This window comes from Oncorhynchus masou, chromosome 11, assembly GCF_036934945.1.
Source record: "Oncorhynchus masou masou isolate Uvic2021 chromosome 11, UVic_Omas_1.1, whole genome shotgun sequence".
In the NCBI taxonomy this organism is placed as follows: Eukaryota; Metazoa; Chordata; class Actinopteri; order Salmoniformes; family Salmonidae; genus Oncorhynchus; species Oncorhynchus masou.
The window spans coordinates 22933782-22960315 of record NC_088222.1 but is presented as its reverse complement, the minus strand read 5'-3'; the positions used below and the strand labels follow the sequence as shown (position 1 = coordinate 22960315).

At 42.7% G+C, this 26534-nt stretch overlaps 1 protein-coding gene across 2 annotated transcripts; it reads right to left on the bottom strand.

The window, feature by feature from the left end:
• Positions 1 to 1888: 1888 nt before the first annotated feature.
• Positions 1889 to 26534, bottom strand: LOC135548334 (coronin-1C-A-like). 2 transcript variants are annotated; one of them, XM_064977825.1, is made up of 11 exons: positions 26332 to 26534; positions 20535 to 20734; positions 8074 to 8196; positions 7132 to 7261; positions 6752 to 6933; positions 4923 to 5042; positions 4123 to 4227; positions 3861 to 4006; positions 3654 to 3711; positions 3223 to 3468; positions 1889 to 2947 (listed from the first exon to the last, which is right to left on the bottom strand). In XM_064977825.1, the coding sequence occupies exons 1-11, from the start codon at positions 26504 to 26506 to the stop codon at positions 2828 to 2830; spliced, it is 1605 nt and encodes a 534-aa protein (XP_064833897.1). In that variant the 5' UTR covers positions 26507 to 26534; the 3' UTR covers positions 1889 to 2827. The 2 variants fall into 2 exon arrangements, with proteins under 2 accessions (XP_064833897.1, XP_064833898.1); XM_064977826.1 differs by lacking the exon at positions 26332 to 26534 and adding an exon at positions 24618 to 24786.

The window sequence follows — 26534 nt, the reverse complement described above, 5'->3', positions numbered from 1 at the left end:
GAACCAGGCTCATTGCTGTGCAGTGTAAACTACAGACCTCCTGTAACCAGCATCATTGCTGTGCAGTGTAAACTACAGACCTCCTGTAACCAGCATCATTGCTGTGCAGTGCAAACTACAGACCTCCTGTAACCAGCATCATTGCTGTGCAGTGCAAACTACAGACCTCCTCTAACCAGGCTCATTGCTGTGCAGTGCAAACTACAGACCTCCAATAACCAGCATCATTGCTGTGCAGTGTAAACTACAGACCTCCTGTAACCAGCATCATTGCTGTGCAGTGCAAACTACAGACCTCCTTTAACCAGGCTCATTGCTGTGCAGTGCAAACTACAGACCTTCTCTAACCAGGCTCATTGCTGTGCAGTGTAAACTACAGACCTCCTGTAACCAGCATCATTGCTGTGCAGTGTAAACTACAGACCTCCTGTAACCAGCATCATTGCTGTGCAGTGCAAACTACAGACCTCCTCTAACCAGGCTCATTGCTGTGCAGTGCAAACTACAGACCTCCTCTAACCAGGCTCATTGCTGTGCAGTGTAAACTACAGACCTCCTGTAACCAGCATCATTGCTGTGCAGTGTAAACTACAGACCTCCTGTAACCAGCATCATTGCTGTGCAGTGTAAACTACAGACCTCCTGTAACCAGCATCATTGCTGTGCAGTGTAAACTACACACCTCCTGTGGAAATGTGGCAGCAAGTATTGAACCCTGTCTCCATGGAAACCACCACTTCCTGTTCTCGTCTTGTGAGTAATTTGTGAACGGATGTTGCTCTGGAGTCTCTCTAACCCCCTTCACAGAGGTAGTTGTCTCAGGGATAATGGATTAATCACAACCACTAGTTTAGTTGCAGGCTGAAATAGTTTTCTTGGTATAGGCTTACTTCATCACACAATGCATGACAAGTAAAGCAAAATATTCTTGCCTGCATGGAGTTTGAGCACTATATTCACTAAATTGTCAGACTGATAATAAACATGACATGTGATCCATTCAAAACAACAAATTATATTTCCCCCACAGAACCTAAACTGTTCAAAATGTTATTTTGCAAAGACAGCATGGGAATTTGATACAACAGAATTTGAACACACAACAAAGTTGAGTAGCCACACAAACACAGCTACAAAAGAGGACGTTTATCCCACAGTGACCTTCAAACTGGCTGTTTTCCCAGCAAATGATTTTAGGAGGTGGGTGGTCAAGAGAGAGGAAATACAGGAGTAAAATGTGTGCTGGTAAGCCTTTCAGTAATCCTTATCCATTAACTCATGTAAATGCTGTATCAGTCGGTAACATATCCCCCAAAAAACAAGTTCCCACCAAATCCACTTAATCTTCCTTGAACTGTTATCCCTCCACTTCTCGCCTTTCATCCTACTCCATCTAATCTACAAAATCCCCATAGTCCACGTTCATCCCCTCATCCGCCCACTGGTTGCCGGTGTCTGGATGCCAGACACAACCCCCCTTCCCCTCCATGCTGTGTGATGAGAACAACCCCCAACAGGAAGCCAGGAGCAGAAAATGACATTTATGGGCCCGCCAACGCAATGAAAATCTCTACTCCATGGTTTAAATGTTTTTTTTCCCCCTCTAGACTGTGCCACTGGCGCTCTGCTGATGGAACAAAGGATCTTTCATTATTGTACTTAAGACTAATTATTGGATCTTGAATTGTCCTGGTTGTCATTTACGATAATTTCAGATTATGTGGTATTATCAAAAGATAATGTTATACTGTATATTCACATAACGGTTTCTAAAATCCCACTTGAGATGTGTCTATCAGACTGTGCATTGCTCTGCCGGTTTCAGTGTGTGAATCATTTAATTCAAGCCAGCAAGACAGACAGAGGTGAAAAAGGTAGAAAGAGGAGGTTAGCGCAAACAAAGAATAAGGGATTTATTGTGGAGAAGACATTTCCATGTGTAAAATCTTTATTGCATGCACCTTACTACATGAACTAGATGGTTGAGTGAAAGAAATGCTGAGAGGTCCCTTTCCAATGCCACAACATGCACCGGAGTGGGTGACCTCAGATTGAGCCCTAATACCCTCCACAGCGTGACAGAGGCACCACTACATTTATACCAGCGAGAGCTGCAGTTTACGCCACTGCCTGCCGACACCCCCGCAGTTAAAATCTACACCCAGAAGAACTAACAATATCGTCAGACTTCCTTCACATTCAGTGACCTGATGCTTAATACGAGCAGCTGGCGTGGCGGAAAAATTCTGATATCTTTCTCTTTCTTTTGCAACAGTGTAACAGCTATAGTTGGTTCAAAGATAATTATTCTCTTTGCCTAAATCATTCTATTACCCTATAGTCTGTAACTGGAATGCAAAACAGGAGAAAAGACTAAATAAATGAAAACCCACACCCACACAAACATTTTTTTGGCAGCACAAAAATCAAGGGAATATGGCAATACTGGTGGCTACATACAATTGTTGAGAGTATTGCAGTAAGTACAAACTTCCCATCAGAATGTTCTTGACCACAATTTAAAACAATAACAAAATGGTAAGACTTTTCAATCAACCAAAAAATGGCAGTTATTTAAATGCGTTTCATCCCCAGTAAAAAGGTGGACTATGAATTGCAACAGTTGTTTCTCTAAGTATTTTAGAGTTAAGTGTGAGGGGTAGACATGATAAAAAAACAAAGTTCATCTTGGAATGTGTGCTTGGGATCATCGCTGGGAAGATTCCAAGCGGAATGATGAAGCCGAATTCTCAAATTTTGGCAGTGACTGGCCCTGTTCACTCGATTATCTCCCAATCAATGAATGGTCCTGAGCGGGGGCTGAGTCTTAGATGGCAACCTTGGACATCTGCTCCTCCAGTTTGGCAATTCGGCGGTCCTGTAGGGTGACGAGGTCCCTGAGCGACTTGACCTCTCGCAGCAGCTCCTCCAGTTTCCCTTCATTTTGCTGCAATAAAGCATAGAAGGGACAACCAGTTAAATAATGACAAGATATATTGTTTCACAAACCATTTGGTAGCTAAAATGACTTAACAGAAAATGTTCCAGTACTGTTCTGATATCAATCGTTGAGAATCAAATCTATTCACTGTGTTACTGCAGCTGATTTTCTTAGTTTATCTTAACACATCTTGTCTATTGCCTGTGTTAAAAGTACAGTTTTATTCACTATATTGTCTTATAGCTTGACAGTTGTTACGGAAAGTGTTCAGTCCTACTCACTATAGATGGATGTGGAGAGGCCTTGCTCTTGGCAGGCGAGGTGTTTGCTGCTTTCTTGGCTGGCTTGCCCTCCAAGACATTAGATTTCTTGACCACCTTGAGGTCGCGGTTCTTGCCGGGGACATAGCCGTTTTTCAGGGAGATCAGGATGGGCTCGCCGTTCTTCCCATCAAACCAGTCCTCCGCCTCCATGGCACAGTCTGGTCCTGCTGTGTCCGGGTACAGGTCATCCTGGAACAGGTCCGACTGAATGTGTGGGACGGAGAGAAGGAAAAACATAATGGTATCAGTTAGGACTGTACTCTAGTCAGTGGCTCTATTCTTAATATTGCCTGATTTGCCCGATTTGAACAACAATTGCACTCTTTTCTACAGCATCAATGTCTTAAATGTAAAAAAAAATATTCAAAGAGTAAAAGAAAGACACAAACCTTTCGGGGGACTGTCATAATGATTGGCTCACATTTTCTCTCATGTAGTTTATAAAACCTGCAAGGAAAATAGACAAAACATGATGAGGATGTACAGCCACAGAATCAAAGGCATTAGGACTGTTCTCTCAAATACTGCAACATGTCCTCCCTCTAATGGACAAAAGGAGAAGGTCTCAAAGCCATCACTGAGTGCATGGTTGTTACCTGGCAATCTCGCACTTGTTGACGTCCAGTCCTCGTTTGGGCATGTAGCCCATACCTCGCTGGGGCTCCTTGCTGGAGAAGGTGTTGAGGTAGTGCACGAATGGAGCCTCGTCTGTTATCTCAAAGTACCGGATGCTACTGTCACCCTGAACATAGGAGAGGTTACTGTTAAAACTTGTGAAATCCTCCCAGAAAGACCAAAGTCACACTAATCCTCTATCCAGATGGGAGACAACATCTCTAACAAGTATATCATCCTCACCTTCCCACACAGGTACACTATATTGGTGTCTGCATCATAGAAGGGCAGCAACACTCCATTACTGGTGTCCAGCTCATGGACTGATATTGGCTCCTCCATGCTTTTCTGTCAACACAAAACATACATTTCATGTGGTTACTTTAAATATACATTCATGTACATACTACCTCAATTGGGCCGTCCAAACAGTGCTCCCGCACATTGGCTAACCGGGCCATCTGCATTGTGTCCCACCAGCCGCCAACCCCTCTTTTACGCGACAGCTACTCTCTGTTCATCATATATGCATAGTCACTAACCATATCTACATGTACATACTACCTCAATCAGCCTGACTAACCGGTGTCTGTATGTAGCCTCGCTACTTTTATAGCCTCGCTGCTCTATATAGCCTGTCGTTTTACTGTTGTTTTATTTCTTTACTTACCTATTGTTCACCTCACACCTTTTTTTCAGTATTGGTTAGAGCCTGTAAGTAAGCATTTCACTGTGACAAAAACTTTGATTTAGATAAGGATTTGTGCATCTATGAGTGCATGAATGTCTGACTGTATGTGTATAACAAAAAATAATTTGGTGGGTGCTTATATTTGTCCTATTTTACACGTGTGAATTGAGAATGTTTATTTTTGCATATACCAACTCTCCCTGAGACACCCTCGGAGAGTGGGGTCACAGCCAGGGTCTGCCACTTTTAACGGCGACCCTGGAGCAATTAGGGTTAAGTGCCTTGCGCAAGGGCACATCGGCAGATTTCCATATGTGTGTGTCCGTGTGGGTCTGGATGGGAGGTGACGTACAGGGTTCCAGAGGGCAAGCTGCCGCTCGCTCATGCGGCTGAAGCCGGTGGTGAAGATGTTTCCGTCAGCCAGGAAGATGGCTCTCATGGGCCGTGCTCCATCGTGGGCCTTGTCCTTCTCCTGAAACACAACACGTCTATCAGAGAGGATCGCATGTTTCAGCACCAATGACGTGTGCGTGTGTGTGTTTATGTGAGAGACAGTGCTACAAGAGTGATTATCAGGCCAAAATACAGTGTATTCACCCCCCTTAGCATTTTTCCTATTTTGTTGCCTTACAACCTGGAATTAAAATAGATTTTTTGGGGGGGTTTGTATCATTTGATTTACACAATATGCCTTCCACTTTGAAGAGGCAAACTATATTTTATTGAGAAACAGACAAGAAATGAGGAAAAAAAAGAAAACGGTCAATCCTTTGTAAAACCACACTTTGTAGCAATGACAGCTGCAAGTCTCTTGGGGTATGTCTCTATAAGCTTGGCACATCTAGCCACTGTGATTTTTGCCCATTCTTCAAGGTAAAACTTTTCCAGCTCCTTCAAGTTGGATGGGTTACGCTGGTGTACAGCAATCTTTAAGTCATTCCACAGTTTCTCAATTGGATTGAGGCCTGGGCTTTGACGAGGCCATTCCAAGACATTTAAATGTTTCCCCTTAAACCACTCGAGTGTGGCTTTAGCAGTATGCTTGTCCTGCTGGAAGGTGAACCTCCGCCCCACTCTCAAATGTCTGAGAGACAAACAGGTTTCCCTCAAGAATTTCCCTGCATTTAGCGCTACCCATCATTCCTTCAATTCTGACCAGTTTCCCAGTCCCTGCCGGTGAAAAACATCCCCACAGCATGATGCTGCAACCACCATGCTTTACTGTGGAGATGTTCTCGGGTGATAAGAGGTGTTGGGTTTGTACCAGACAAAGCATTTTTCCTTGATGGCCAAAAAGCAAAATTTTAGTCTCATCTGACCAGAGTACCTCCTTCCATATGTTTGGGGAGTCTCCCACATTCCTTTTGGCGAACACCAAACATGTTTGCTTATCTTATTCTTTAAGCAATGGCTTTTTTGGCCACTCTTCCATAAAGCCCAGCTCTATGGAGTGTACGGCTTAAAGTGGTCCTATGGACAGATACTCCAATCTCCACTGCAGTGCTTTACAGCTCCTTCTGGGTTATCTTTGGTCTCTTTGTTGCCTCTCTGATTAATGCCCTCCTTGCCTGGTCCATGAGTTTTGGTGGGCTGCCCTCTCTTGGCAGGTTTGTTGTGGTGCCATATTCTTTACATTTATTAATAATGGATTTATTTGTGCTCCGTGGGATGTTCAAAGTTTCTGATATTTTTTTGTAACCCAACCCTAATCTGTAGTTCTCCACAACTTTGTCCCTGACCTGTTTGGAGAGCTCCTTGGTCTTCACAGTGCCACATGCTTGGTGGTGCCCCTTTCTTAGTGGTGTTGCAGACTCTGGGGCCTTTCAGAACAGGTGTATATATACTGAGATCATGTGACAGATCATGTGACACTTAGATTGCACACAGGTGAACTTTATTCAACTAATATGTGACTTCTGAAGGTAATTGGTTGCACCAGATCTTATTTAGAGGCTACATAGCAAAGGGGGTGAATACTTATGCACTCACCACTTTTCTGTTTTTTTCCTTCTCCATCTCACTTCACCAATTTGGACTATTTTGTGTATGTCCATTGCATGAAATCCAAATAAAAATACATTTAAATTACAGGTTGTAATGCAGCGAAATAGGAAAAACATCAAGGGGGGTGAATACTTTCATAAGGCACTGTATCTCCCCTAGAGTCCCCAGCCCACTCACAGCCACAATCTTCTCCTTGCGGGGGTCAATAACACGGATATTCTTGTCCTTGCAGGCGGTGCAGATGAAGGCTCCATTGCGGCTCCAGCAGGCGCTGAAGATGACGTCAGGGTGCATGTCCTCCAGCTGGATCATGGCCTCGCCCGTCCCCACGTTCCAGATGATGATCAGGTTGTCACAGCCTGGTGGGACAGACAAACTACAGTCGAAATCCACATGCCACTGCCTCGTAGCAGAGTACAGTCCCACAGTAGAGTGGAAAATATATAAAATGCCTTGTATTCTGAGAGCTGTTGTGACAAATTAACTCCCTGCTGAAAGTGCCATACTCCTGCAGACACTATACTCGTGTGAGAGCAGGGTATTAAACCTGTATCTACCTGCACTCATGAGGACGTTCCGGGCCGTGGGGTGCCAAGTGACGATGCCCACCCTCTTCGAGTGTCCCTCCAACACCACCACAGGCTCAGCCAACGGGGTGACCAGCCCATTCTCTGGGATCTGCCACACCTGGAGACAGCGAGAGATGAAGTTAGTCATGATGCCATTGCCTTCTAGTTATTTATATCCATTGTCTCATTTATAACTACGGACATGAACAAACAAGAGGTCAATTCTCCTCAACCCCTTGAGACAATCAGCCTTAGCTAGGTGTTAGTATACTATGGATGTGCTTGTCTAATGTTAGCAGGATGTACTAACTGTGTTTAGTCTAAGGATGGCAGCAGAGAGCTGATGGGGGCAGAAACAAGGATGGGAAAGGAATAAGGTCTGCATGACATTTCATGTTTCACCTGCATAACATACGTTTCAGAGAGCAGGCCTTACTAAAATGTTTTTGTATTCCATCCTTAAGGTCCATCATATAAAATATATTTAGATAAAATATTGTATGGACCCTTCTGCGGACTTGTCCGTCTCTTGCTGCAGACATTATTTATTTGTCTAAGACCAAATAAGGACACAAGACATTCTGATAGGATGATCTCACTGCCCCACCATCCAGTTATGGCTGTGGATCCGATAACGCTATGACACATGCTTTGTGTATTGAGTACACCAGGGAGGCTAAGGTTGCAGCACTAGCATGTGCAGCACACTGACAGACCCAGACAGGGCTATTGATCAGTCTTCTTAAGAGATGTCAGAGTTCACTGGGAAAAAAATCTATAGGGGTAAAGAGCTATCCTTTATTACGTAGGGTGCATCCACAGAGTCCGAACATGTGTAGTAGGTAGGTATTCATACCTGGGCCTCGACAGCATCTTGAACATAGGGTCACCATTTTAAAGATGTAAGCAGTGAAAACTGTCTGTATGTACCATGACTGTGCAGTCCTCTGAGCCGCTGGCGATGACATGGTCATTGTGAGGGCACCAGTCGATGTCCAGGACAGGACCCGTATGACCACATACTGTTGGGTAGGCCTTGTCTATGCGACCAGTCTGGAGAGAGAAAGAGGACATTCAGTATGACTGATGGAGATCAGTAACAAAAACGGGAGAAACGAACTGTGAGCCCCCTAGTCCTACTTGCAAAGACCAAGGGTTGGCTTGTGAAGGAATACAAATACAACATTAGGTTAAAAGGCATCTATATACATTTGAAGTCGGAAGTTTACATACACTTAGGTTGGAGTCATTAAAACTCGTTTTTCAACCACTCCACAAACTATAGTTTTGGCAAGTCGGTTAGGACATCTACATTGTGCATGATACAAGTAATTTTTCCAACAATTGTTTAAACTTCTAATGGCTGCAGGGGCAGTACTGAGTAGCTTGGATGAAAGGTGCCCAGAGTCAACGGCCTACTCCTCAGTCCCAGTTGCTAATATATGCATATTATTAATAGTATTGGACAGAAAACACTCTGGAGTTTCTAAAACAGTTTGAATGATGTCTGTGAGTATAACAGAACTCATATGGCAGGCAAAAACCTGAGAAGAAATCCAAGCAGGAAGTGGAAATCTGAGGTTGGTCGATTTTCAACCCAGCCCCTATTGAATGCACAGTGGGATATGAATAAAGTTGCACTTCCTAAGGCTTCCACTAGATGTCAACCGTCTTTAGAAACTTGAATGAGGCTTCTACTGTGTGGTGGAGCCGGATGGGAGCGGTTTGAGTCAGTGGTCTGGCAGAGAGCCAGGTCCTGGTCATGCGCATTTCACATGATAGCGACCTGAGTTCCATGGCTTCTCTACAGACATAGGAATCCTCCGGTTGGAACTTTATTGAAGATTTATGATAACATCCTAAAGATTGATTCTATACTTAGTTTGACAAGTTTCTTCAACCTGTAATATAACTTTTTGAAGTTTTCGTCCCGACGTTTGGATGGACCTGCACAAGCGTTTGGATTTGTGTACTAAACACGCTTACAAAAGTAGCTACTTGGACATAAATAATGGACATTATCGAACAAATCAAGCATTTATTGTGGAACTAGGATTCCTGGGAGTGCATTCTGATGAAGATTGTTAAAAGGTAGGGGAATATATTTATAATGTGATTTCTGTTGATAATTGTATTTCTTTTCTGATCTTAGATTATTGCATGGTTTGCTTTTCCGTAAAGTTTTTTTGAAATCTGACACAGCGGTTGCATTAAGGAGAGGTATATCTATATTTCCATGTCTAACAATTGTATTTATCGACATATATAATGAGTATTTCTGTAAAATGACGTGGCGCTCTGCAATATCACCGGATGTTTTTGGAACTAGTGAACGTAACGCGCCAATGTATACTGAGAGTTTTTAAAAATAGAAATATGAACTTTATCCAACAAAACATACATGTATTGTGTAACATGAAGTCCTATGAGTGTCATCTGATGAAGATCATCAAAGGTTAGCGATTAATTTGATCTCTATTTGTGCTTTTTGTGACTCCTCTCTTTGGCTGGAAAAATGGCTGAATTATTCTGTGAGTTGGTGGTGACCTATTTTCACCTTTGGCAGCGATTACAGCCTGGAGTCATCTTGGGTATGACACTACAAGCTTGGTACACCTGTATTTGGGGAGTATCTCCCATTCTTCTCTGCAGATCCTCTCAAGCTCTGTTAGGTTGAATGGGGAGCGTTGCTGCACAGCTATTTTCAGTTCTCTCCAGAGATGTTCGATCAGGTTCAAGTCCGGGGTCTGGTTGGCCCACTAAAGGACATTCAGAGACTTGTCTCGAATCCACTCCTGCTTAGTTTTTTTTATTTATTTCACCTTTATTTAACCAGGTAGGCTAGTTGAGAACAAGTTCTTATTTACAACTGCAACCTGGCCAAGCTAAAGCAAAGCAGTGAGACAAAAACAGAGTAACACATGGGATAGACAAACGTACTGTCAATAACAAAATAGAGAAAAAAAGAAGAAAATCTATGTACAGTGTGTGCAAATGTAGAAGAGTAGGGAGGTAGGAAAATAGGCCAAAGAGGCGAAATAATTACAATTTAGCATTAATACTAGAGTGATAGATGTGCAGATGATGATGTGCAAGTAGAGATACTGGGGTGCAAAAGAGCAAGAGGGTAAGTAATAATATGGGGATGAGGTAGTTGGGTGTGCTATTTACAGATTGGCTGTGTATAGGCACAGTGATCGGTAAGCTGCTCTGACAGCTGATGCTTAAAGTTAGAAGACTCCAGCTTCAGAGATTTTTTCAATTCGTTCCAGTCACTGGCAGCAGAGAACTGGAAGGAAAGGCGGCAAAAGGAAGTGTTGGCTTTGGGGATGACCAGTGAAATATACCTGCTGGAGCTCGTGCTAAGGGTGGGTGTTTCTATGGTGACCAGTGAGCTGAGATAAGTCGGAGCTTTACCTAGCAAAGACTTATAGATGACCTGGAGCCAGTGGGTTTGGTGACAGATACAGTGGGGTAAAAAGGTATTTAGTCAGCCACCAATTGTGCAAGTTCTCCCACTTAAAAAGATGAGAGGCCTGTAATTTTCATCATAGGTACACTTCAACTATGACAGACAAAATGAGAAGAAAAAAAAATCGAGAAAATCACAGGATTTTTAATGAATTTATTTGCAAATTATGGTGGAAAATAAGTATTTGGTCACCTACAAACAAGCAAGATTTCTGGCTCTCACAGACCTGTAACTTCTTCTTTAAGAGGCTCCTCTGTCCTCCACTCGTTACCTGTATTAATGACACCTGTTTGAACTTGTTATCAGTATAAAAGACACCTGTCCACAACCTCAAACAGTCACACTCCAAACTCCACTATGGCCAAGACCAAAGAGCTGTCAAAGGACACCAGAAACAAAATTGTAGACCTGCACCAGGCTGGGAAGACTGAATCTGCAATAGGTAAGCAGCTTGGTTTGAAGAAATCAACTGTGGGAGCAATTATTAGGAAATGGAAGACACACAAGACCACTGATAATCTCCCTCGATCTGGGGCTCCACGCAAGATCTCACCCCGTGGGGTCAAAATGATCACAAGAACGGTGAGCAAAAATCCCAGAACCACACGGGGGGACCGAGTGAATGACTTGCAGAGAGCTGGGACCAAAGTAACAAAGCCTACCATCAATAACACACTACGACGCCAGGGACTCAAATCCTGCAGTGCCAGTACATGTCCAGGCCCGTCTGAAGTTTGCTAGAGAGGATTTGGATGATCCAGAAGAAGATTGGGAGAATGTCATATGGTCAGATGAAACCAAAATATACCTTTTTGGTAAAAACTCAACTCGTCGTGTTTGGAGGACAAAGAATGCTGAGTTGCATCCAAAGAACACCATACCTACTGTGAAGCATGGAGGTGGAAACATCATGCTTTGGGGCTGTTTTTCTGCAAAGGGACCAGGACGACTGATCCGTGTAAAGGAAAGAATGAATGGGGCCATGTATCGTGAGATTGAAAACCTCCTTCAAATCAGCAAGGGCATTGAAGATGAAACGTGGCTGGGTCTTTCAGCATGACAATGATCCCAAACACACTGGCCGGGCAACGAAGGAGTGCCTTCGTAAGAAGCATTTCAAAGTCCTGGAGTGGCCTAGCCAGTCTCCAGATCTCAACCCCATAGAAAATCTTTGGAGGGAGTTGAAAGTCTGTGTTGCCCAGCAACAGCCCCAAAACATCACTGCTCTAGAGGAGATCTGCATGGAGTAATGGGCCAAAATACCAGCAACAGTGTGTGAAAACCTTGTGAGGAATTACAGAAAACATTTGACCTCTGTCATTGCCAACAAAGGGTATATAACAAAGTATTGAGATAAACTTTTGTTATTGACCAAATACTTATTTTCCACAATAATTTGCAAATCAATTCATTCAAAATCCTACAATGTGATTTTCTGGATTTTTTTTTCTTCTCATTTTGTCTGTCATAGTTGAAGTGTACCTATGATGAAAATTACAGGCCTCTCATCTTTTTAAGTGGGAGAACTTGCACAATTGGTGGCTGACTAAATACTTGCAGTAGATTGCAACTCCGCCCCCTTTGGCAGTTCTATCTTGTCGGAAAATGTTATAGTTAGGGAAATGTCAGGATTTTTGGTGGCCTTGCTAAGCCAGGATTCAGACATGGCTAGGACATCCGGGTTGGTGGAGTATGCTGCAGCAGTGGATAAAACAAACTTAGGGAGGCGGCTTCTAATGTTAACATGTATGAAACCAAAAACCAGAGAGGTTTTGTCTCTCGAGGCACCATTTAAGCCAGGCTAGCTAAGGCATATTGAGCAGGGCTGGAGGCTCTACAGTGAAATAAGACAAAAATCACTAACCAAAACAGCAATAGACAAGGCATATTTACATTAGGGAGAGGCATGTGTAGCCGGGTGATCATAGGGTCCAGTGAGTAGCTAGGTGAGCTGAAGGCACGGCGATACAGACAGCTAGCAGGCCGGGGCTAGCAGATGGGCCTCAGGGGGACGTCGCAATGGGAGAGCCTGCTGAAACCCCCCGGACGGTTATGTCGGCAGACCAGTCGTGATGGATCGGCTGGGCTCCATGTCGGCAGCAAAGGGTCCAGGCCAGGCCAATTGGCAAAAGAGGTATTGAAGTCTGATGGATCTCTTCGGCTAGCCAGGAGCTGGGCCTAGATCCAGGCTAACTGGTGCTTGCTTCAGGACAGAGACATTAGCCACTCGGATAGCAGCTAGCTTGCTGCGATTATCCGGAGTAAAGGTTCAAAGCTTGCAGTAGGAATCCAGAGATGCGGTAGAGAAAAGCAGTCCGATATGCTCTGGGTTGATATCGTGCTGTGCAGACTGGCAGGAATTTGACCAGGCTGAGGCTGGCAGATGTTAGAGTTAACAGTGATTACCACTAGCAGTGGCTAACTGACTTTAGTGAGTAGCTAGTTGGCTGGCATGCTTCTGAAGGGGGTTCCGTTTCTAAAGAATAAAAAATAGCAGATCCATAACATATTGGGTGAGGCGGGTTGCAGGAGTGTATGTTCAGTCCATAGATGGAAATTGAGATTAAAAATATTAAAAACATATTTGAAATACACTGCTCAAAAAAATAAAGGGAACACTAAAATAACACATCCTGGATAAGAATTAAATATTTTTCTTATTTTTTTTCTTTACATAGTTGAATGTGCTGACAACAAAATCACACAAAAATGATCAATGGAAATCAAATTTATCAACCCATGGAGGTCTGGATTTGGAGTCACACAAAATTAAAGTGGAAAACCACACTACTGGCTGATCCAACTTTGATGTAATGTCCTTAAAACAAGTCAAAATGAGGCTCAGTAGTGTGTATGGCCTCCACGTGCCTGTATGACCTCCCTACAACGCCTGGGCATGCTCCTGATGAGGTGGCGGATGGTCTCCTGAGGGATCTCCTCCCAGACCTGGACTAAAGCATCCGCCAACTCCTGGTCAGTCTGTGGTGCAACGTGGCGTTGGTGGATGGAGTGAGACATGATGTCCCAGATGTGCTCAATTGGATTCAGGTCTAGGGAACGGGCGGGCCAGTCCATAGCATCAATGCCTTCCTCTTGCAGGAACTGCTGACACACTCCAGCCACATGAGGTCTAGCATTGTCTTACATTAGGAGGAACCCAGGGCCAACCGCACCAGCATATGGTCTCACAAGGGGTCTGAGGATCTCATCTCGGTACCTAATGGCAGTCAGGCTACCTCCGGCGGGCACATGGAGGGCTGTGCGGCCCCCCAAAGAAATGCCACCCCACACCATCATTGACCCACCGCCAAACCGGTCATGCTGGAGGATGTTGCAGGCAGCAGAACGTTCTCCACGGCGTCTCCAAACTGTCACATGTGCTCAGTGTGAACCTGCTTTCATCTGTGAAGAGCACAGGGCGCCAGTGGCGAATTTGCCAATCTTGGTGTTCTCTGGCAAATGCCAAACGTCCTGCACGGTGTTGGGCTGTAAGCACAACCCCCACCTGTGGACGTCGGGCCCTCATACCACCCTCATGTGTCTGCTCAAACGGTCAGAAACAGACACATGCACATTTGTGGCCTGCTGGAGGTCATTTTGCAGGGCTCTGGCAGTGCTCCTCCTTGCACAAAGGCGGAGGTAGCGGTCCTGCTGCTGGTTGTTGCCCTCCTACGGCCTCCTCCACGTCTCCTGATGTACTGGCCTGTCTCCTGGTAGCGCCTTCATGCTCTGGACACTACGCTGACAGACACAGCAAACCTTCTTGCCACAGCTAGCATTGATATTACATCCTGGATGAGCTGCACTACCTGAACCACTTGTGTGGGTTGTAGACTCCGTCTCATGCTACCACTAGAGTGAAAGCACCGCCAGCATTGAAAAGTGACCAAAATATCAGCCAGGAAGCATAGGAACTGAGAAGTGGTCAGTGGTTATCACCTGCAGAACCACTCCTTTGTTGGGGGTGTCTTGCTAATTGCCTATAATTTCCAACTGTTGTCTATTCCATTTGCACAACAGCATGTGAAATTTATTGTCAATCAGTGTTGCTTCCTAAGTGGACAGTTTGATTTCATAGAAGTGTGATTGACTTGGAGTTACATTGTGTTGTTTAAGTGTTCCCTTTATTTTTTTAGCAGTGTATATACGAAGAAAAACTATACATACACAAAACAAGACAATCAAAACAGACATCCCACTGCTACGCCATCTTGGAAAATGTGTCTTTGCTGTGTGCTTAGGGTTGTAACCTTCGCCCCAGTGTAATCTCCTGAGCACTCTTGAGCAGGTTTTCATCAAGGATCTCTCTGTACTTTGCTCAATTAATCTTTCCCTCGATCCTGACTAGTCTCCCAGTCCCTGCCGCTGAAAAACACCCCCACAGCATGATGCTGCCACTACCATCCTTCACCGTAGAGATGGTGCCAGGATTCCTCTAGACCTGACATTTGGCATTCATGCCAAAGAGTTTAATCTTGGTTTCATCAAACCAGAGAATCTATTTTTTCATGGTCTGAGCAGGCCATGGTTTGTTGGTGCCTTTTGGCAAACTCCAAGTGGGCTGTCATGTGCCTTTTACTGAGGAGTGGCTTCCGTCTGGCCACTCTACCATAAAGGCCTGATTGGTGGAGTCCTGCAGAGATCGTTGTCCTTCTGGAAGTTTCTCCCATCTACACAGAGGAACTATAGAGCTCTGTCAGCATGACCATCAGGTTCTTGGTCACCTCCCTGACCAAGGTCCTTCTCCCTGATTGCTCAGTTTGGCCGGGCGGCCTGCTCTAGGAAGAGTCTTGGTGGTTCCAAACTTCTTCCATTTAAGAATGATGGAGGTCACTGTTCTTGGTGACCTTCAATGCTGCAGACATTTTTTGGTACCCTTACCCAGATCTGTGCCTCCATACAATTTCTTCGACCTCATGTCCAATCAATTGAATTTACCACAAGTGGACTTCAATCAAGTTGTAGAAACATCAATGATGATCAATGGAAACAGGCTCAATTTCGAGTCTCATAGCAAAGGGTCTGAATACTTATGTAAATAAGGCACTTGTAATTTTTTTTGGCAAAAAAAAAAAAAGGTTTTGCTTTGTCAATTTGGGGTATTGTGTGCAGATCGCTGAGCATTTTTTTATTTCTTTAATCCATTTTATAATAAGGCTGTAACGTATCAAAAACGTGGGAAAAGTCAAGGAGTATTAATACTTTCCAAGGCACTGTAGATCATTTGTTGTTCATGTACATGCCTGGCATTTCTTAACTATTACTTTCTTCCAGTACCATTCATTCATATTCTTTACGATCATCAAAAACACAAGGCAGGACTATACATTGAGTGTACAAAACATTAGGAATATCGAGTACAAAACAGCCTCAATTCGTCAGGGCATGGACTCTACAAGGTATCGAACGCATTCCACAGGGATGCTGGCCCATGTTGACTCCAATGCTTCCCACAGTTGTGTCAAGCTGGCTAGGTGTCCTTTGGGTGGTGGACCATTGATACAGAAATCAAACTGTTTAGCATGAAAAATCCAGCAGCTTTGCAGTTCTTGACACAAACCGGTGCACCTGCCTGGCACCTACCACCATAACCCGTTCAAAAAGGCACTTAAATCTTTTGTCTTGCCCATTCACACACTGAATGGCATACATACACAATCCATGTCTCAATTGTCTCAAGGCTTAGAGATCCTTCTTTAACGTGTCTCCTCCCCTTCATCTACACTGATTGAAGTGGATTTAACAAGTGACATTAATAAGGGATCATAGCTGTCACCTGGATTCACCGAGTCGGACTATGTCATGGAAAGAGCGAGAGTTCCTAATGTTTTGTACACTCAGTGTACATGGTTATTTACAAACTCTGCAGGTTAACATTCTTAAAAAAGACCATTCATTTATAAATTACTATGAATTTGGAGGGCTAAAATTATTAAATATTAAAGCATTGAACCTCTCATTAAAGGCTTCAGTCATACAAAAGTTATACTTAAATCCGAACTGGTTCTCCCGCAGATTAGTAAAAATGTCTCACCCTATGATCAAAAAGGGCCTTTTCCCATTTATTCAGATTACAACCTCTTACTTCTTTCAAAATGAAATAATCTCCAAAATAGGACTACTTTTAATACAAGCTGCAGTTTAATCCACCAGAAAAGACAAAACAAATACACTAATTGATAAAAAAAAAAAACATTATCTTTGGAAAAATATATAATCTTTGTAAATGATATCATAATTAGAACTGGGGGAGTTGTCACACATGCAGCTAACAAAATATATATGGAAATGTCTGCTCTATCCAAAATTACAACTAACTGATTACTGTAAAATGGAGGCAAGAGGGAGGGGTGAAGGTAACAAATGTGTTCGTTGGCCCTGCACTAAAGACCAAAATATACTGAACTAAAACACAATACGCAACAATTTTAAACATTTTACTGAATTACAGTTCATATACAGGAAAATCTGTCAATTAATTTATTTAAATCAGGCCCGAATCTATGTATTTCACATGACTGGGAATACAGACACGCATCTGTTGGTAACATAAAAAATAAAAAAAAGTTTTTTAAAGTAGGGGCGTGGATCAGAAAACCAGTCAGTATCTGATGTGAGCACCATTTGGCTCATGTAGTGTGACACATCTCCTTCGCCTATAGAGTTTATCAGGCTGTTGGTTAAATCCCGTAGAATGTTGTCCCACTCCTGTTCAACGGCTGTGTGAAGTTGCTGGATATTGGCGGGAAATGAAACACGCTGTCGTACACGTCAATCCAGATCATCCCAAACGTGCTTAGTGGGTGACATGTCTGGCGAGTATGCAGGCCATGGACGAACTGACATTTTCAGCTTCCAGGAATTGTGTCCAGATCCTTGCGACATGGGGGGATGGCAGCAGATGAATGGCACGACCATGAGCCTCAGGATCTCGTCATGGTATCTCTGTGCATTCAAATTGCCATAGAGACAATCCAACCGCTCCCCCACACAACGCTATACAAGTGGTCTGCGGGAGAGGTCAACCGATTAATCGGAATGGCCGATTAATTAGGGCCGATTTCAAGTTTTCATAACAATCGTAAATCTGTAATTTTGGATGGCGATTTAGCCATTATATATATATATATATATATTTTTTTTTTACACCTCTATTCAATCTTTATTTAACTAGGCAAGTCAGTTAAGAACACATTCTTAGTTTCAATGATGGCCTAGGAACGGTGGGTTAACTGCCTTGTTCGGGGGCAGAACAGAATTTTACCTTGTCAGCTCAGGGATTCAATCGTGCAACCTTAGGGTTAACTAGTCCAACGCTCTAATCACCTGCCTCACGAGGAGCCCGCCTGTTACGCGAATGCAGTAAGAAGCAAAGGTAAGTTGTTAGCTAGCATTAAACTTAACCAATCATAATCACTATTTATAACTACACATGGTTGATGATATTACCAGTTTATCTAGCGTGTCCTGCGTTGCATATAATTGATACAGTGCGCATTCGCGAAAAAGGACTGTCGTTGCTCCAACGTGTACCTAACCATAAACACCAATGCCTTTCTTAAAATCAATACACAGAAGTATATATTTTTAAACCTGCATATTTAGCTAAAAGAAATCCAGGTTAGCAGGCAATATTAACCGGGTGAAAGTGTCACTTCTCTTGCGTTCATTGCACGCAGAATCAGGGTATGAGCAACAGTTTGGGCCGCCTGGCTCATTGCGAACTGATTTGCCAGAATTGTACGTAATTATGACATAACATTAAAGGTTATGCAATGTAACAGGAATATTTAGACTGATGGATGCCACCCGTTAGGTCAAATATGAAATGGTTCCGTATTTCACTGAAAGAATAAACGTCTTGTTTTCGAGATGACAGTTTCCAGATTCGACCATATTAATGGTCATATTAATATAATTAAGTCTATGATTTGATAGAGCAGTTTGACTGAGCAACGGTAGGCACACCAGCAGGCTCATAAGCATTCATTCAAACAGCACTTTCATTCGTTTTGCCAGCAGCTCTGCTGTTTATGACTTCAAGCCTATCTATCAACTCCCGAGATTAGGCTGGTGTAACGATGTGATGTGAAATGGCTAGCTAGTTAGCGGGGTGCGCGCTAATAGCATTTCAAACGTCACTTGCTTTGAGACTTGGAGTAGTTGTTTCCCTTGCTCTGCATGGGTAACGCTGCTTCGAGGGTGGCTGTTGTCGTTGTGTTCCTGGTTCGAGCCCAGGTAGGAGCGAGGAGAGGTACGGAAGCTATACTGTTGCACTGGTAATACTAAAGTACCTATAAGAACATCCAATAGTCAAAGGTATATGAAATACAAATGGTATAGAGAGAAATAGTCCTATAATTCCTATAATAACTACAACCTAAAAATTCTTACCTGAGAATATTGAAGACATGTTAAAAGGAACCACCTGCTTTCATATGTTCTCATATTCTGAGCAAGGAACTTAAACGTTAGCTTTCTTACATGGCACATATTGCACTTTTACTTTCTTCCCCAACACTTTGTTTTTGCATTATTTAAACCAAATTGAACATGTTTCATTACTTATTTGAGGTCTAAATTGATTTTATTGATGTATTATATTAAGTTAAAATAAGTGTTCATTCAGTATTGTTGTAATTGTCATTATTACAAATACATTAAATAAATAAAATAAAAATAATAAAAAAACCCGACCAATTAATCGGTATCGGCTTTTTTGTCCTCCAATAAATCGGTATCGGCGTTGAAAAAAAATCATAATCGGTCGACCTTTAGTCTGCGGTTGTGAGGCCGGTTGGACATACTACCAAATTCTCGAAAACGACATTATTATAGAGAAATTAACATTAAATTATCTGGCAACTGATCTGGTGGACATAATGCAGTGAGCACGCCAATTGCATGATCCCTCAAAATTGGATATATCTGTGGCATTGTGTGAAAAAACTGCACATTTTAGAGTGGCCTTTTATTTCCAAGGACAAGTTGCACCTGCGTAACGATCACGCTGTTTAATCAGCTTCTTGACATGCCACACCTGTCAGGTATATGGATTATCATGGCAAAGGAGAAATGCTGACTAACAGGGATGTAAACAACTTTGTGCACATAATTTGAGATAAAATAAGCTTTTTGTGCATTTGTAAAATTTCTGGGATATTTTATTTCAGCTCATGACCAACACTTTACATATTGTGTTTATATTTTAGGAGCACGAGCGTGCCTAGAAAAAGTAATCTCTCAAATATTTTTCATTGTGCTCCTAAATTTATTTGCGTGCGCCTACATTTTTCAAAATAGGCGCACAAAGGTCAGTGTAGAGCCCTGGGCAGCCTGAAATGCTGGACAACCATATATGGTCAAACCTGCTGACAACAGCTGCAAGCTCTTGGGTACTGAATAGAGGAAAGAGAGGCTGTTCACACATCTCCCCTATACACCCCAACAACACCCGCTCTCTCGTCAGCCTGATCAATCCCCGGCATATTCACTTTTCTGTCACAAAAATTAAACCACTTAGAAATGTTGTTATCTAAAACCCATTCAGTTACAGCACTATAATCCTGAAATGGTTGGTCTTTCAAAAGGTGGCCAAGCCCATTTGCACTGATACTAAAGTGCACCCTCACATTCTGCTGAACAGATAATGAATTGATTGGCACATATACATATCCAGCATAGTAAAATAGCATAGTAATTTAATTTTGTTATCTCATTTCCATGATTGCATATAGGCTCTGTCAGTAACCAAAAATGTAGGAAATAACAAAATCAAATCACACCGAAACAGAATGGAGCGATTGAATGTAACTAATACTGAGATCTAGGCCAACAGTGAGAAGAAGTGTTCGAAGCCTGATGAGACAGAAGAAGCCATGATGCTGCCTAGTTGGCTGGCTGATAGTGACACACTCACCTTTAGCAGAGGGAGGACAAGGAAGGCTCCGCCCCCACTGGCCTCGATGATGATGGCGACGAATTTTGGGTTGACGGCACAGAAGGAGCTGTCCCATGTGACCCGGGAGACGCGGATGTCATCGTAGCACTGGTCGTTCTTCAGCGCCTGGCCAAAGACATGACGGAACTTACTCGCTCGCACCACTCGCCTGAACATATCTGCCATCAGAAGGAGAGACAGACAGGGAGAGATGTCAGACAGATGCTAGAACAGGGTTACTAAGGGCATAAAGTTAACAGCGTACTAAAGGCAACAGATAGTGACACAGTTTATGACAGACCTCTCAGTAGCTACTTTAAAAACACTTCAGCAGCACTATTTCACATGTATTTGTTCATTACAAATGTATCTTTAGACCCCCTCTTATGAGTGTACATTATACTAAAAACAAACTGGTGTGGTCATTGTTCACTACCCAAATTGATGCTCAGTTGATGTGAAGCCACTCCAGACAGAACACATTAAAAGCTTAATGGGACATTGCCATTTACTAATTAATGTCTCATAACGTACCCATCTCTGCCTCAAATGGTAGACCAGGGCTAAGCTAAGCTGTCCCAAGCTCGATGGCAGAGCTGTCAGAAGAGGCAGACTTTGTAGATGTCTACTTTTCTGTGCATCTGATCAAACAAGGTGCTGGCTGAGTTTGTGTGTATGAACTATGAACCTAGGATTATTTTTTTTTTTAAACCATTATTTAACTAGGCAAGTCAGTTAAGAACAAATGACAGCCTAGGAACAGTGGGATAACTGCCTTGTTCAGGGGCAGAACAGGTTTTTACCAGCTCGGATATTCGATCGTACAACCTTTTAGTCCAACGCTCTAACCACTAGGCTACCTGCCGCATTAGCCTAATAGTTATTTTGACAAACTTTCTTATTAGCCTACTTAGCCAGCCTTTATTCACATTTCCCAAATTTTCACTTTGGCAGGCTAAATGTTGGTGTAAGCTGGCCAAAAAGTTTGACAAGTGAGCTCAATTTAGCTAGCGTATTGGTTGGTTTCCAAACAAAACAGATGATAGATCCCCATCACGCCTCATAGGGAGCAGGCTCCAATCAGAGGAGCGGACCCTACTGCAGGAAGAACTTAATCAATTACAGTTCAGCATCAAAGGCTTCTTTGTATTGGTCTCCCATAGCCCCGAACAGAAAGCAGTGCATAGCCACAATACAGCACCGAAAAAACTAAAACTTTGACCTGGTGGATCCTCTTGAGGAGTGTGCAGTAGGCATTTTGCCAGTGTGCCACCCATGTAAAAACATGAATTATTGTTGGCATTTGGATTGAATAATTGTTGATCCTCCCATCATACTTAATATGGAATGTTGTTTTTTGATGAGTGATGGTTTCCTGTAGACATAGCGTTGTTTCCTTAACAGGAAGTGGATGCAGAAGTTCTATCCTTCCTTTAGCCCATGCGCATGGCAGACGAGACTATAAGGAATAGGACAGCACAAATGTCCGCCATCAGAGTCATTCTACTAGTATTATTAACTCGTGATTCGGGGGGGAGCAACATGTTTTCAGCACTTTTATTTCAATTACATATCAAAACTCTTTCTCATGCTCTCTTTAGTCTCTCTGCAGCAGAAATATAGTGAGCAATATGTTTGGAACATCAAATTGCAATACATATTTAACTGTGAGAATCATTATACATATCGTATCGGCACATCATAGCGTGAGATCCCAGGCAATTCCCAGCACTAGTATTAACCCACATGCTGCTACCTTCAACATCTATTCAGAATGTACACTGATGGCCTCACAATCTTGTAAGGATAACCAGAATGTAGTGAATAGCCCATCAATTGACCCGATGTAAGCACTGGGTAGAATCTGATAGTTTGTTGTTGGGGTCTCCGCACTCTCATTTTGAATGGTAGTACAGACAGAAAGAACTGGTCTGAATAACACAGAAGCTGACCCTGTGGTGAAGAGATAAATCAGAGAATACTACATGCTGAGGGAAGAGATAGTCTTTTAGTCATAAAAGTGTTTAATCAGTCGTTTTTATTCAGGAGCTGGTACATGTATCATTGGGCTGTTTGCGCTCTAGAGCTACGGAGTTACATTTTTCTGACTGAGCTCACCCAAGCCCATCTCCCAACTTATAAAGTATACTCAGGTCATGGGTTTGCCTCCTTCTGAAGAAATTGGGCCAGTGACTGAAACATTTGCCTAGCAAATAACACTATTTATTTATATTTCATATTAGCCAAAACATAGGCAAGCATCCATTTGTCCTGAAGACCCTTCGAGCCACACATCGATCCCTCTCGGAGCAGGAACCGCAGCAAGACCCATCTCTCCTGGATCAAATATCCCCCTGGGTCAAAGCCTTGGGTACAGGACATAAACTATTCCTATGATACTGTGGCTATTTGACCACAGCCTGCATCACTACAACTGCATCATGCAGCCAGAGAAGGACATGCAGGGTTTGAAAAACAAAACACGATGGTCCATTATTAGTACTGGCTGACAGACTTAACTGTGACATATTGTAAAACTGTCAGCCAGTTCTAGTGTCAAATATATTCTGCTGCTAAACAGAAGTGGATCATGTATTTTCTCACCCCTGATAGATGATAGATAAATGTCTAAGTGCAACTAAACCCATAGAAACTGATCATGATCAATTTATATGAGCAATGCAAAACATTTGCTATAGTAAGCCCTAGGTATTGTGAGGTTGACCATATGACAATATTATGTAATAAAATGTATGCATTTGTGTTCAAAATGATGACAATTGTGGTCAGTCAATGGTAGGCCATATGCTTACTCTTTCCTGGCAAGAAAAGAGGTGCATTAGACAGACTGATAACTCTAGTCTCAGATTGAACTGCGACAACACCACAGTGGCATCTATTATCAGGGTATGACCTACTAGACTGGATATCATTGGACACACAATTGACTGCCACAAACTACCGTGTTTACATGCACTATTGTGCAACGCTAGTGTGCGGGAAGCCAGAAGTTAAATAAAATTCCATTTCAACCTACTGTACCGGTGGGCAGGATGGTTGGTCATTATGAGGGGGATTTGAGACAAAATATCTAAAGGATCCTATTATTAAACAGACTTTCCAAACGTGGGTATTTTGTAGACCCACTTCCTATCTGCTTACCTCATGTCAAAACAAGTTATGCCTTTTTTGTCCACATATTATGGCGCATGTGCAGAACTTTTAGTTTGACATGAGGTAATCAGGAGAAGAGGTGGGTCTACAACAGACCAGCGTTGGAAAGTCTGTTTAATAATATGTTCCTTTAAATATTTTGTATCAAATTCCCCCATCATAACGACCAACCATCCTGCCCACTGGCACAGTAAGTTGAAATTGAATTGTATTTAACTTCTGGCTTCACGCGGACTGTTTTTGTGCAACCCAATACAATTGAAATCAACGCTAGTGTATTTAAATACACCCGCGTTGTTAACAGCAGCTACCAGAGAATGTAGCTAGCGATCTAAACAACGTGTAACGTTAGCTAGCTATTATTGAATTAACTAAATGACTGGGTCCTGTAGGTTACTGTAATCTGTATGCTTCTGATTAATACAGGTGATTGGTCAAAGCAGAAATTGGAGTACAGTGTAATAATAAACCAACAGATTTGACCATAGAGCATAGCTAGGCAGGCTACTCTTGATTCCATACGCTAAAGGTGGACAATAGCCATGCATTGTGTGGCTAGCAAAAATGCTAGCTACTTCCCTATGTGCAATTCATTAGTAATAATTTTCAAAGGCAGATCATCACCCAGGAGGATAAATGATAGGTTAAGAAGAAGACTTGCTAAAGCGATGTCTAAGGAATGTATCGATAAAGACAATCACGAATTGACTATTTACTACTATCGGCTAGAATTTGGAGCATGATAGACACCGCCAGTGAGCTATTATAACAAAAGTGCATATTTTATCCATGGCTCAGGCTGTTACCATTCATTAACGGTGCACAGCCGGGTTGGTTAGCTAGCAGCAAGACGTTTACTGCAAATACAGACCGGTCTATTTTCCTTACCTCCTAAATCTATGCGAAATTTTCCGTGAAAGCGAGGTAATCAATATGAACACATGAATATGGTAGTTTAGCCCTCGTCCGTTACGATTTTCCCTTGTTACACTCGTTTAGCCGTTCGAGTATTCTTCTTTCCCTCCAGACTGTAATTCTATGAACCGGAAGCAACGCCCTGTTCCATCCCCGCCTCTTACATACGAGGAATTTTAGGATAACAATTGTCTTATTTATATGATAAAGATACCGTTTTATTATTTATTTTTCTCCATTGAAAATTATTAAGTGAGTCTATGAAAGCATCACCAACACTGTCATAAGTAGGCTTATAATAATAATGTTTAGTGCGCCTGTAAGTGGTGATTCTGAGAATGGCAAGGCAGGCAGCTCCACATTATATATATTTTTTTTAAATCCCCCCAGTTTACCACATTTCTCAGATGTTTGCGCCTGTTCAATGTACATTTGTTCAATAGAATCCCACAGTGGAGGTGTCATAATACCCAAAGGGGATTTTAGAAACAACTTAAAAGAAGGGCTGAGTTTCGTGTAGGCTTACCCAGGTGTGATGTTTTGCTAACCATGTAAATCTCTCTCGGACAATATATTCGTCTCTATTTACTCTTAAGATTTGAAAATGCTAATTAGCATCAAAGTAGACATCATGCAAAACGTTAAATCCCTGCAAGCTCCTGCACGTCACCTCTAGCTGATATCTTTGCCAGCAGGTAATGTGTCAATTTAAAACCTCCACAAGACAGTTCACAGAATTGTAGCATTTAATTTTGGGGGGTAAATACAGGCGAATATATTGATAAAAGTAATCTTGTCCTAGAGAAAAGAGTACAATAATGTGCCATTATTTGCAATAAAAACAATACTCAGTTATCAGATGTCACACCAAGGTAAGCCTACACAAAACACATACCTATTTTAAGTGTTTCTAAAATCCCCTATGGGAAAAATGAATGGTGGAAAAACAATTGGAACCATTTCCCTGTTTGACCTCTAGATTTTATGGGTTTTATGACTCATACTGTGGTACACTATTACATTTACATTTGAGTAATTTAGCAGATGCTCTTATACGGAGTGACTTACAGTAGTGAGTACATACTCTGTGTACTTTTTTTCATTCTGGTCCCAAATGGGAAACGAACCCACAACCCTAGTGTTGCAAGCATCATGCTCTATGAACTGATTGACACAGGACTGTTCTATCTACAGTACGACTGAACCCAAAGGCCTGACTAACACATTCTCATGCGTACAGTACGCTCCATAGTTACAAAGGACAAGTATGACTCAATGACTTGCAAGCAATGCTCAAAACCAGACTGCAATAGCTTTTTACAACTCAAGATCCTCACATGGCTGTGTGTGCGTTTGTGTGTGTGTGAGAGAAAGAGACACACACACACAGATGGAGGGAGGGAGGAAGTAAGAGAGGGAGGGAGGAAGTAAGGGAGGGAGGGAGGAAGGAAGTAAGGGAGGGAGGGAGGAAGTAAGGGAGGGAGGAAGGAAGGAAGTAAGGGAGGAAGGGAGTGAGGGAGGGAGGGAAGAAGTAAGAGAGGGAGGGAGGAAGTAAGGGAGGAAGGATGTGAGGGAGGGAGGGAGAAAATAAAGAAAGAAAGAGAGAAAGAAAGAAAGAAAGAGAAGGGAGGGAGACATAAATAAATAGACAGCCAGAGAGAGAATTTGATCCAAAGCACTTTATTACCTTTTTTGGGTTCAGGCTTTGTCTCTGGTGGTTTTTCAGCAGGCTTCTTAGTGAAATCGAAGGCCTTCTTCATCTGTGATACTTTCAGGCTCTGGCCCAGGTCCACAGCCCTGTCAATGGACTTGGCCATGAGAGGTTCTGTCCGCTCTGCGTGCCTGATCATGGACTTGGCCATGAAGCGTTCTGTCTGGTCTGCATGCCTG